Here is a 12,576-nt window from a genome sequence, read left to right on the forward strand (position 1 = left end):
ACTTTTTTTAAAAAAAAATCAGAAATTGGCTCTTGGTTGATACTACATTTTTAAAGCTTTTTCCTTCAATTTGTCTACATTATTCAATGAAACACAAAACACATGTTTTAAAATGTAACTTGGGGGGGGTTATATTTATACGTAATACATTAGATACTTAGTATAATGACAGTAAGGTCATTTGTTAATGAGCCATTGATCAGGAATAGCTGTGGCTTTCTGTCTAAGAAATGCAATGAAAGACCATTAAAGTCCATACCATCATGCCTTATTGCTACGTCAGTTTTTTATCAAGAAGAGACCACTGCTCCTTATTTCCTTTGTAAATTGGTAACCACAGCTGCTATAAATATCTCAGTACATTTTGGCTACTTAACATATGCCTCTGTTTTTGTCTCTCTAGGAAGTTACGAAGAGATTACCCCTCCAAAATCTTAATGAACTTGAGCACAGCTTTGCTCTTTCTCAACCTGGTCTTCCTGCTGGATGGTTGGATAGCATCATTCAACATAGAAGGCCTCTGCATAGCTGTTGCTGCCCTTTTGCACTTTTTCCTTCTGGCCACCTTTACCTGGATGGGACTGGAAGCAGTCCACATGTACATTGCTCTAGTAAAAGTGTTCAATACCTACATACGGCGATACATACTGAAATTTTGCATTATTGGCTGGGGTATGTGTGAGAAGATGTATTTCTTAGATAGTGTATATTTAAATTATGTATTATTATGCATTCCAGCAGTGCCAAGAGGCCCCAAGTGAGGTTATACCCCCTTTGTGCTAGGCACTCGATAAACATTAGAGCTGAGTTGATAACTGATTTTTTTGGTTCAGTGGCAAAACTGCAAAATGCAAGGGGGGGAGGAATTTCACGTTGAACAAAATGTTTAAGCCAAAATGAAATGAAATTTTTCCAGGTTTTTTTATGTTTTGTACTCTTTTGTTTGTTTTAGTAAACTTCACTAAATTGTTAAATGAAATGTCGAAAGGAATCAAACCAAGATTTACTGAGCCTCTGTCCAGTGCCTCAACCACAAGTATAATGTATTTCTGAAAAATAACTAAGAAGGCTTTTCTTCATTTTTTTTTTATAGCAGGGCCCTTTGGCTTCTGCCAGACATGCTGCCTGAATGCATCTGTTGTGTTCAAAATAATACAGAGCAACACAAAATCATTAGCCTCATGAACATTGTGGTGATCACAGTCCAGTTCCTAGTTGGCAGGTTCCATATAGTAAAAATAACTCTCATGACTGGCACCTTTGCTGACAGTCTCAGGAGAGAGGACAAGGATTGAATGGTCAGTGAAACTGACCCTTAGGAGTAATTTCTCCAACACAGCGATGAGACACATAAACAGCATAGTATGAGAGACTTACACTGATGCTGCTTGTGTTGTATCTCTGAGGACAGAGGGCTTCAGTATAGCTGTCAGTCCAGCACCTTTCTCAAGCACTACATTCACTTAATATTATATAGAAAAAAGTATATAGAACTTCTGTTTATGTAGGGGTCTAAATAGAGGATATAGAGTTTTGTAAAAATACAAACTGCACAGGTTTACATTGTAGCTGAAGGAATAAAAGAGGGCCAGTTTTTAAAGGGATTGTGCACTTGTAGCTCCCACTGATTTCAACAGAACTTAGTTAGTACTCGGTACCTCTAAAAATCAGACTGTTTTAAGTTACATGCCTATATATGGATTTGGGAGCCTAACTTTAAGTAATCAGGGTTGAACATTTTTACTTTACTTTCCCCATGTGTAATAATAATATTTATCCCTTAATTTGTTAATGCTTGTAAAGCACTTTGAGATCCTTAGATGGAGATTTGACGTTCATATAATTTGTGAGAAATCATTTATTTCATGCTGTTCTTCCATGCTGTGGTGTGTTATGGACAGATCTGGAGTTATATGGCTACCTCAAGATACTCTGCGCTAACGCAAACATTTTCAGTTCTTTTGATCATCAATAATGCAGCTTTGTCTGGGAGTTTCAGATGCTTTGGGTTTTGAAAACAAAAATACAATAGCTTTCTCTTGTATTACAGGTTTACCAGCTCTAGTGGTCGCAATTGTATTAGCAAGCACAAATACAAATGCAAGTCGTGTTTATGGCAAAGATTTATATGGCAGAGATGCTAAAGAGCAAGGAGGAGATGATTTGTAAGTAATTTTTAAAAATCTGTTACAGTTCTGTGTTTGCATTTTGCAAAGAATTTGGGAGTGGCCAAACTGGCACTCATCAATGGTCTCATAAAGTTTGTAGATAAAGAACAAGAAAAAGGTGTGATCATTATCTTCTAAATTGTTTGCTTCTGAAGCCTTCTAAAAGCTATGAGAAAATCAGAAGCAATCCTATATTACCAAAAGCCATGTAAAAAATATCCCTATTCGCTAAAAGTGAATAACTCATAGCTTTGCTGTTTCACAAAAAAAAAAAATACTGTGTTTGGTTTTGTCTTAAATTTTTCACCTTTTGATGGAAACTAAAGATTGGTTGGGGGGAAGGGAGGAAGAGGCTGCTTAATAATCATGTTTCCTTTGTAAATGAAACAGCCTTTTCACAATGTAAGCTACCTAGCACTTCTGTCTTCCACATTTTTATGTAGACATTCCAAACAATCTCAGAGAAGCTTATTTTCTCACTGACTATATATTATCATATTATCAAGTCTTGCCTGATAAAACAGCACATTGAAAAAAAAACCCCACCATTATATCTTCTCATTAAAACTTCATGTTAAGCATTCCAGTTCTCTCTGGCAGCCATTTGCAGCTAAAAGAATGAGCAACATAGGCGCAACTGATCCCTGACCCAGTGCCTGTGATCATGATTGTCTAGTGGCTAGCCCCAAAGACCACCCACCGTGCTACTTTCTTAAGATCAAGTAGTAGAGAGCTGAGTTTTTATGCTGGTGGTCCCGTTTCAGTACTATCTGAGAGCTGTGAGCGTGTGTATGCTGCCAGTTTGTTACACCAATACACAATGTTCTATCTTGATCCTGAAGCCACTTCAGATTATGGTAGAGCATTGCATGGTGGGACTGTAGTTCCCACAGGCTACATCTATATGGTAAACATGAATTTTATATACAGTAGGTACACCCCTCAGGTACCTGGCAAGATACCAGTGTGTTCCTTAGTTACTCACAGATGCCCCGGAGCTTCACCCTGCGTAAAGAAATAAAATGGTCAAAGTTTGGGTTGTTCCACAGGGGAAATCTTATCAATACAGCAATGGAGACAGATGTAGATTAGTTTTACATGTAATGATTTAAATAACTAAAGAGGAGCATAGTTTTTAGTATCTAAGAATGACTGTTCTTTGTTTTGTTCTTAAAAACAGCTGCTGGATCAAGGATAAGGTTGTCTTTTATGTGACTTGTGCTGGTTACTTTGGAATTATGTTTCTTATGAACATAGCCATGTTCGTGGTGGTGATGGTGCAGATCTGCGGGAGGAATGGGAAAAGAAGCAATCGGACCCTGCGGGAAGAGGTCCTAAGGAATCTTCGTAGCATGGTCAGCCTGACCTTCCTGTTGGGCATGACATGGGGTTTTGCCTTTTTTGCCTGGGGCCCCTTAAATCTCCCTTTCATGTACCTCTTCGCAATATTCAATTCATTGCAAGGTAAGATTAGTTCAATTTCAGTAAACAAAGCAAGGATTTAGCTGCTGATGTTATGCAAGGGAGTGCTTCTAGTGGTTTGACCAGGGGACTCGAAACCAGGTTTCTTAAGATCTGTCTTTGGTACTAATTCACTGCGTAAACATGGGACACTTAATTCTTATGCTCAAATAAATTTGTTAGTCTCTAAGGTGCCACAAGTACTCCTTTTCTTAATTCTCTCTGTGTCTCACTTCCAATCTGTAAAACAAGAAGGCCTACCTCACATGGATGTTGTAAGGCTTAATTAATTAATGCTTGCAAAGTTCTTCAAGTCGACCAGCCCTGCTTTTGCTATTGCTCATAGTTGAAAGTAACGCTAGTGATTACAGCATTCTGTTCAGGTCTCTTTCCTTTATTGAAGATCTGGGGGGGTTATTTTTCCAGCATAATGTATCCTTCAGTTGTGGAAAATGCTGTAAATTGTAATCAAGTTATTGTACAGGATAAATTATAGAATTATTCCACTGATATTTAAAATAATTTAAATTCAAGCAAATTTGTGCATAAACCACCCAGCATAAGAATCCTCTGCCCCACAAAAAAAAATCAATAAGAATGTCATTAATAGAGAGCATATCATCCCACCAACAAATAAATATGGAGATAAAAATAAATCTTTCCAAAGGTCAGCAAAATATCTTTCCTTCACAGAAAAGCATTTGTTCTGTGCGGATTTCATTCTATCTGCTACAGATGAAACAAATTTACTGCTGTAAGAGATTTACTAAGCTTTCGTGGGAAGAAAATAATATTGGTAAAATGTGAGTCAGAATGTCCAAAAGGTGTTTGAATCTGGTGTTTTAAATATTTTTCCTCCCAAGGAAATATTTGGTGTTTTAAATATTTTTTCTCCCCAGATTCTGATATGATTTACTTCTGATAAGAATAAAGAAGTATTTGCTGTAATGTATCAATGAGTAATACACAGGGTCTAGAGAGATTGGAAGCATAGTGGAAGAACATAAAATGAGATTGAAAAAAAAGTAAGTTAAGGGTCTGATTCAGCAAGTGCTCTGTGAACAGAATTCACATTGCCTTCAGTAGGGTTTTATGTACAATGGTCCTGCAGGACTGAGCCCTCGTTCAGAACCTCTGAGGAATCTTTTTCAGTGGGAGAGGCATACTTTGAAAGCAGTAATGTCAAAAGACAAAAAAAGAAATGGGGAAGGGGAAGGGAAACCCAAGTAATGAAAGCAGGTAGCAAATTAAACATGAGCTTGTAATGCAGTATGGTGGTGGAAGATGCCAGCATTTTAACTCCGAGACTGTCTGTACAGAGGCATCACACCATGAAGCAGGGAGATGATAATCCTTTATAAAACACCAGCCTGTCTGGAACTAGAATATTACTTATATTTCTGGGCATCTCCACACTAGAAAGAGTGGATAAAGCTGAGGACATTCAGAAAAGATTAACAAAAATCGTTGAGGCTGGAGACATGCACCTAGGAGTAATGAGGTGAAACTGAGCAATGGAGAATTTAAGATATATATCAGGAAATATTTCCTAAAAGTAAGATGCACTAGATTGTGGGATAGCCTCTCCAGGGAACTGGTGTAAGCCCCATTGTTGGAGTCATCTATAGTGCACAGGACAAGCCATTAAAATACACAGAAAAGCACTTCCTGCAGATGGAGTAGGGGATGTCCATTAACTTGTGGGCTTTAGGGTACCATCAAAGGGATACATTAAGGCAGGGGCAGGCAAACTTTTTGGCCTGAGAGCCACACTGGGTTTCCAAAATTGTATGGAGGGCCGGTTAGGGGAGGCTGTGTCTCCCCAAACAGCCAGGTGTGGCCTGGCCCCCGCCTCCTATCCGACCCCACCGCTTCTCGCCCCCTGACGCCCCCCCCCCCAGGACTCCGACCCCATCCACCACCACTTGCTTCCTGTCCCCTGACCGCCCCTAGAACCCCTGCCCCTGACTGCCCCCCACCGCCCCATCCAACCCCCACCCTCCTTCCTGACTGTCCCCTGGGACCCCTGCCCCATCCAACCCCCCTGTTCCCTGCCCTCTGACCGCTCCGACCCCTACCCACACCCCCGCCCCCTGACCACCACCTCCAACTCCTCTGCCCTCTATCCAACCACCCCTGCCCCCTTACCATGCTGTCTGGAGCACCGATGACTGGCAGCACTACAGCCGCACCACCCGGAGCACTGGATCAGGCTGCGACTCTGCAACTGCGCTGCCCGGCTACCCAGAGCATTGTGCCGTCGGCGCAGCATGCTGAGGCTGCAGGGGAGGGGTCGGGGGCTAGCCTCCCAGGCCAGGAGCTCAGGGGCGGGGCAGGAGGGTCCTATGGGCCGGATGTGGCCCGCGGGCCATAGTTTGCCCACCTCTGCATTAAGGTCCCAATGCACTCAGCAATGCACTTACATCCAAGCTTAACTTGCAGTATGTGAGAAATCCTGTTGATTTCAGTGGGGCTATTCATGTGCTTGAAGGGAAGCACATACTTTAAGTAATAGAAAGGGGCAAGTCACGTATAAAGTGTTGTATTTGCATTTAGGGCTCTGATGCAGTAACAAACTTTATGTACTAGAGGGTTGCGCATTTCATGGATCTTATTTACATACTAGTGATTCCTTGCATCCCTCCATTCCATCCCAAAAGCTCCCTGTGTGCCATCCTCCCATCCCCCTCCATTCCAGGGCCTCCTTGCAACTTCCCTGAGCTGTTCCAGCTGGGGGTTGTATGCAGCCCTTCTCCCCTTCCTAACACTAGGGTCTCCAATTCCCCACACCCATGACAGGAGCTCTGTGTGTGCCCCCATTCCCTCTTCCCCTCATAGCAGGGGTCCCCAATATCCCCCACACATCAGGGTTCTTTGTGCCCCCTATTCCTCCCCCCATACTAGGGTCCCCCATTCTCCCTTCCCATGCCAGAGGCTGTGTACACACTCCTATTTCTCCCAGCCCCCACTCCTAACACACCCCTAGTTATTTGTCTTTTTCTCAACACGTGATAAGTCATGCAGGGAGTAAACATGTCAAACTCCTTGTGAGGAGGGGCAGAGATGAGATGGGGTATTGTTATGCTGGAAGGAGTTAATGGGTGACATCAACCAGTTATTTGATCTATAGGCAACTGCAAAGGTGACTGCAACTGTGGCTGTGCTAATCAAATTCAGAGGCTCTCTGTATTCCTCTCCCCCAGACACACACACACTTATTGCAGAAAATCAGAAAATGGAAAAACAGAGTTCTGCCAGCTGATGCCTAGAACTTTCCTTGTGTGCAGTGTAGCTGCAGCTCTGTGAGTCCCAGGATCTTAGAGAGATAAGGTGGGTGAGGTAATTGTCTCTCTCACCAACAGAAATTGGTCCAGTGAAAGATACCCTCTCCCACCTTGTCTCTAGATCTTTCCTTCACATTTCGGAATTGATCAGATGCAGTATCCAAAAGTTACTGTTTTGCATAAAGAAAGACCATTAGAAATGCCATCGTTCCATTTGTAAGGCCTTCACAAGCTCAGTAGTTAGGATTTTAATTGGTTTTGTACTTCCTGAATTTTAGTTCTTACCATTTTTTTTGTCAAGTATCAAATAATTTGCAAGCAACATTTTTCATTATTCAGCCATCACCAGAAGATAACAAAGCAAGCAGGTTTCAGTCCTCACTGAGCTCAGTTTGGGCAACGTTTTAGGGTAGAGACCCAGGTCCATGCCCAATTGTACATGCCAAAGTACACCAGTGCCCAGGTACTGAGATGTTTGCTAGCAATGATTTTTTTAATGATTCAGAACAATATTTTCCAAACCCCAAACTGTCTTGTTGTTCCACCCTCTAAATCCCAGTAGACATGAGCACACGGAGTTAAGCATGATTAGGAAACAGACGAATCTCCAAAGAACACCAGTTAAGCATTTAGACCCACAATAGACCTCACTTAAATCATTTTTCAGATATAATCATTTAGGGATCTGGCATTAGAATTTTGCCCTCAGGTTCAGCCTTGGCTCTGCCTCAGTTAATGAGAATGAAGCAAGCACATGCCAAGCCAGAGAGAGATGGAAGATTCCACAACTAACGCCTACCCGTGAAGGGCCAGGCTCATGTTATAATTCCTGTTTCTGCTTTCAAAATTAGCACTGGAGTATCTCTGTGGAACTATTACAGTTGTACCATTAACCCAAATCACAAGCTTCTTAGCAACACAGGACTGCATTCTGAAAACTGGTGGCTCTAGATCTGCATGCAAAAAAATGCTGCTTACAGGTGTGTGCACCTGCGTGTGTAGGCACATTTATATTATATGCACACTCATATTCAGTAAATATTTATGCAAATAGTGATGATCTTTTTTGTGCACTTCATTGGTGCAGAGACTTCCAGTCTCCAGTATTTAAAAAATTGGCCCTGTAGATCTGGAATACTAGGCGTTAAACAGGAAAAATCTCCCTCAGAGTAGAATATTTGCCGTATTTGGCTTTGGAGGTCTTGATCTTGCAGTGTTTATGAGCGCAAAATGCTCTTTCAAGTCAATGAAAGTCATGGTTGTGTAAAACCTAGAGGATGGCTAAGCATTCAGTGACTCAAGCATCTTTTACCTTGTACACTTCAGTGATGCAGGTTGATGACAAGGACTAGTTCATAGTGGTATTCAGAATGTTTACAACATTAAGATTTTATACAAATAAAATTCTGATTTGTCCATTTGCTTGCAGGTTTATTTATATTTGTATTCCACTGTGCTATGAAAGAGAATGTGCAGAAACAATGGAGGAGACATCTCTGCTGTGGCAGATTCCGATTGGCAGACAACTCAGGTGAAAAAAAGCATGCCTATTTCATGTCTCCATTTCTGAGATGCAGCAGTAGACTGGAAAAGGCCAGGTGCACTGCTTGGGTCTCTTGTATTTAACACAATTTAGGCCACAGATGTGGAAAGAGTAAGGAACATGATTATTATTAGCCTATGACTGTAATAATGATTGCCTAGGGACTCTTCAGAGAGCGCTCCACAAAAAAGTCTCCAGTCCTCACTTGAAGTTTTCCAGTGAAGCCAGCTGGTAAATTTTGCAATGCTGTGAGCGTGGCTTTGGAAGTCCCTTTTGTTTTACAGCAACAGTGATTCATTATTTAAATAAGGATTCAGAGGGTCAAATCTGGCCCCTTTTCCTATGTATGAGGGGCTTGTGCCAGGCCAAGTGATCCTGTGGGCTATCAGACTAATGTGGAGGGAATATTGGAGGTGCTTCACAAGAGCCATATGCTGAACTGCTGAGGCAGGGATCTTTCAACCTCACATGTGTCCTGTGTGCATCCGAGCTCTTTCCCCCTCAGTACTATAGCCATAGAAACCACAGTATCCAGAAGAGATTTACCAGGGGCAGAGTGAAAGAGGCTTGAGCACACCCAGAAACTGATGTCCCTTGCTACAAACAGGATCTCAAAGTGGCAGGGAATGTGAGGTTCCCTTGTGGGAACTCGCTGCTGCTGCTCCCCATAGCAAACACCTATTGCTCTGGGCCTTCAGCAGGCACAAAAGCCACTTCCTAATGTGTTGATAATATTGGCCCAACTCCTCAGCTAGGGTAAATCAGCATTGCTCCATTGAAGTCACATTAACATGCCACAGTTTGATATACTCTCAGAAATAATATTTTTTCTATGTAAACCATAAATCCACTGTCTGACCTAAAGATTTGAAGTGAGTTGCAGCAATGTGGATGCTTACACTTTTGACCATATGATACTTACTCACAAACCAACAGTCAGAGCCTTGGCTGGTGTAAATTGGCATTGTGTGTGACTGCATGGCCTTGGGCAATTTAGTGTAATACCATTTTGTCCTAATTACTTTAATGCCAGCAGGTGAGGCATTCTCACTGTAAGCTGTGATGAATCTTATATTGTCATTTCATATTAAGAAATCCTGACTCATGAAATCAAAGTTAACACAAACTAGGAAAGATACATTAATTCTGATCAGGCATCCAGATTATTTCATGCATTCAGTTTCCAACACGCATGCCTTGTAAATCATGAACTGGCAACTGCAGATGGACCAAATTATTTCCAGATTTTTACACTGCTCTTGGCAGCCTTTGGGGAGGATAGCAATAATAGTTTGAAGCATTCAAGGACTTCAGGGGTGGTACTTTATGTGGCATAATTACTTTTTATACTTACCAACTCTTCACTGCTGGCTGGTTTGTTAAGGAGGGTCAGCATGACACCATTAGCAGCTGGAAGAGTAGAGTATAAATCAAATAAGATTTAAAAACATGATCAGATTTAAATGAACCTTAGAACACGATCTGATCAAAAATCTGCATGTTGTCATGGTTAGCATCACAAAAATAGTAAAATTCACCCTAGTGCAAAGAGTCAAGATAAAATCCTGCTGCTTACATAAACCAAGCATTAAAGATTTAAGTGGTACATAGGTCTTTGTTTGGGCCCCTCTTCATGCGGATTACTTTTCTCCCAGAAGAATAAATTATAATAGTAAGAACCACAAAAGGAACAAGGATTTGAAACTAACCTTACATGCAGGTATGTGTTGCAATATGTTTTGTAAAATTAGCTGTTAAATTTACTCCTGTATGTACTAATTTTGAAACATACATTGTGAGGTTCGGAATGTCAATATTCTAACAACATTTAATCACGAAGTAACTTTTTGTCCGAATTTGGGGGAGGAGGGAATGACTGAGGGAGGGATTGTTTGTTTCAGTTGTAAAAAAAAGCTTAGTTTAACAACAATCTAAATTAGATGCAAATTAGGTCATTTAAAGTTATTCCATTCAAAGGTATATTATTATTATATCAATGGGTTAGGTACTGTACACATATATAGGAGAACCCAGGGTCCAAATTCAGCAGTACAAAGCAGCCTTAGATCTAACAGGTCCAGCCCCTTATGATTCCTCTTTAGAAGGGGAATCCCTGCATGGAGTAGCCATAGTAATAGCCCTCATACACCCTTTCTCCTGGATCCCTCAGCACAGAGGGTATGGCCAGGGCAACCTCAGACCCCAACAATCTCTTGCTGCTGGAATGTCTAGCCAGGTGTAAATTAGAATCCAGCCACCCAGATCCAGAATTGCAAGAGTGCAAAGGTGGCTAAAAGTCACCTTGGTTCTTCCCGCTCCATTCTTGATGGACCTGCCCCACAGTCCTTGCCCTACAGAACTCACAGTCTAAGATTTAAAATTATGGAGACCATTGGTTATCTATGCTTGTGAGCCACATTTCTTTGCATTGTTCTTTTTTTTTTATGATTAAAAGAGTAGGTACCTGACTGTTTATTCCTCGTGCACCCAAAACTGTCACTACAGGATCCCAATCCCTTACTGGGGTCTCTTGGCATTACCAGAATACAAATAAAGAATAGTAGTTGTTGTTAATTTTATAAGAAGTTTGACAATGCCATTTCGACTACCCCATCAACAGAGGCACCGACGCCACGGGTGCTCCAGCAAAAAAATAAGGGTGCTCAGCACCCACCGGCAGCCCCCTCAATCAGCTCCTCCCTCTCCTCCCCGTGCCTCGCCTACCGTGATCAGCTGTTCAGCGGCATACAGGAGGCATTTGGGGGAGAGGGGGACAAGTGAGCGCAGGGCATGCTCAGGGGAGGGGGAAAGAAGTGGGGCAGGAGTGGGAAGAGGCGGGTGGGAGCTTGGGGGAAGGGGTGGAGTGGGGGAGGGGCCTGGGGCGGATCGGGGGTTGAGCGTCTTTGGGCAACTCAGAAATACACCACCTCTGACCATCAATTAGTGTTAACCCTATATAGAAAGTGGAAATATCAACTACTGTTCTTTAATGTCATCCTTAAAAACAAAGTAAAGCATCTTGAAATAGTCCTGCTTTCTAAAGAACAAAAAATGCCACCAGACAAGAACTAGAGCAGTTCCCCAATTTATTATAAGTAATGTAAAAAGTGCTTCTGATGCCTGGAAATTAAATCTTGAGAGAAGCAGGACTTTAGTGCTAATAGAAATGAATGATTTTTAAAAAATGCCTATTCATTTTCAGACTGGAGCAAGACAGCAACTAATATTATAAAGAAAAGCTCAGACAATCTTGGGAAATCCTTGTCCTCCAGTTCTATTGGTTCGAACTCAACCTACTTGACATCCAAATCTAAATCCACTTCAAATACATATTTCAAAAGAAACAGCCATACAGGTGGGTCATTTCTCGTACATCAAAGAGATCTTTCTGGTATGGTGCTTCAAATTGTGACTGTTTACTTTGCACAATAGATATGTCAGTGACTTGTGTTACCTTCATGTATAAAAGACATCACTGAGTAGAAGTCAACTGAGCATTTTAAAAAACGTTTTTTTCTTTAGTAAGGGCTGTCATGAGGCAAGAGTCACCAACCATGGTAAATATCTAATCTTGGAATTTTATTGTGATATAAAAAGTATATTTAATAAAACTACTTAGCTCTTACATAGCACTTTTACCCAAAGATTTAAAAGGTAGGTAGGTAATAGTAGCCCATGTTACAGAAACAGAGGCACAGAGAGGTGATGCAACTTTCCCACAGTCACACAGCAGGCTAGAAGCAGAGTTGGGATAGAGCCCCTATCTTCTGAGCTCCACTCCAGGCTGCTGTCCACTGGAACAGGCTGCCTGTCATTTAACTGGACTTCCATTTGTCCCTTTGTCAGTAAATGTAGTAATTTGGAGGTTTGATTGTACTGTGTTAAAAAATATACACTGTTTTCCACCTTTTACAAATAGCATACAGTAGCTACTACATAGCTGTTCAGATGTCATGTGTGTAATAAAAAGGACCATCTATCTCTCTCTATTCCATTCACACAAAATAATCATGTTCTTATTCTAGGAACATTTTAAAAAAATCTGTTAGATTCACTCATTGAAATCATCATCTCCTTTATGAATAATTTCAAAAATACAGACTTGGCTTAAATGAAATGA

The 12,576-nt window shown here is 41.3% G+C and overlaps 1 protein-coding gene across 1 annotated transcript in view; it reads left to right on the top strand.

The window, feature by feature from the left end:
- The window catches only part of ADGRG6 (adhesion G protein-coupled receptor G6), a 144,234-nt gene that overhangs the window by 122,682 nt on the left and 8,976 nt on the right, over positions 1-12,576 (top strand). The window contains exons 19-23 of the mRNA XM_074948531.1: positions 404-672; positions 2,051-2,165; positions 3,349-3,632; positions 8,343-8,444; positions 11,659-11,811. Of these exons, the coding sequence (XP_074804632.1) occupies positions 404-672; positions 2,051-2,165; positions 3,349-3,632; positions 8,343-8,444; positions 11,659-11,811 (923 nt within the window). The remainder of the gene's footprint in view (positions 1-403; positions 673-2,050; positions 2,166-3,348; positions 3,633-8,342; positions 8,445-11,658; positions 11,812-12,576) is intronic.

The sequence above is a fragment of the Natator depressus genome, chromosome 3 (assembly GCF_965152275.1).
Source record: "Natator depressus isolate rNatDep1 chromosome 3, rNatDep2.hap1, whole genome shotgun sequence".
Classification (NCBI taxonomy): Eukaryota; Metazoa; Chordata; order Testudines; family Cheloniidae; genus Natator; species Natator depressus.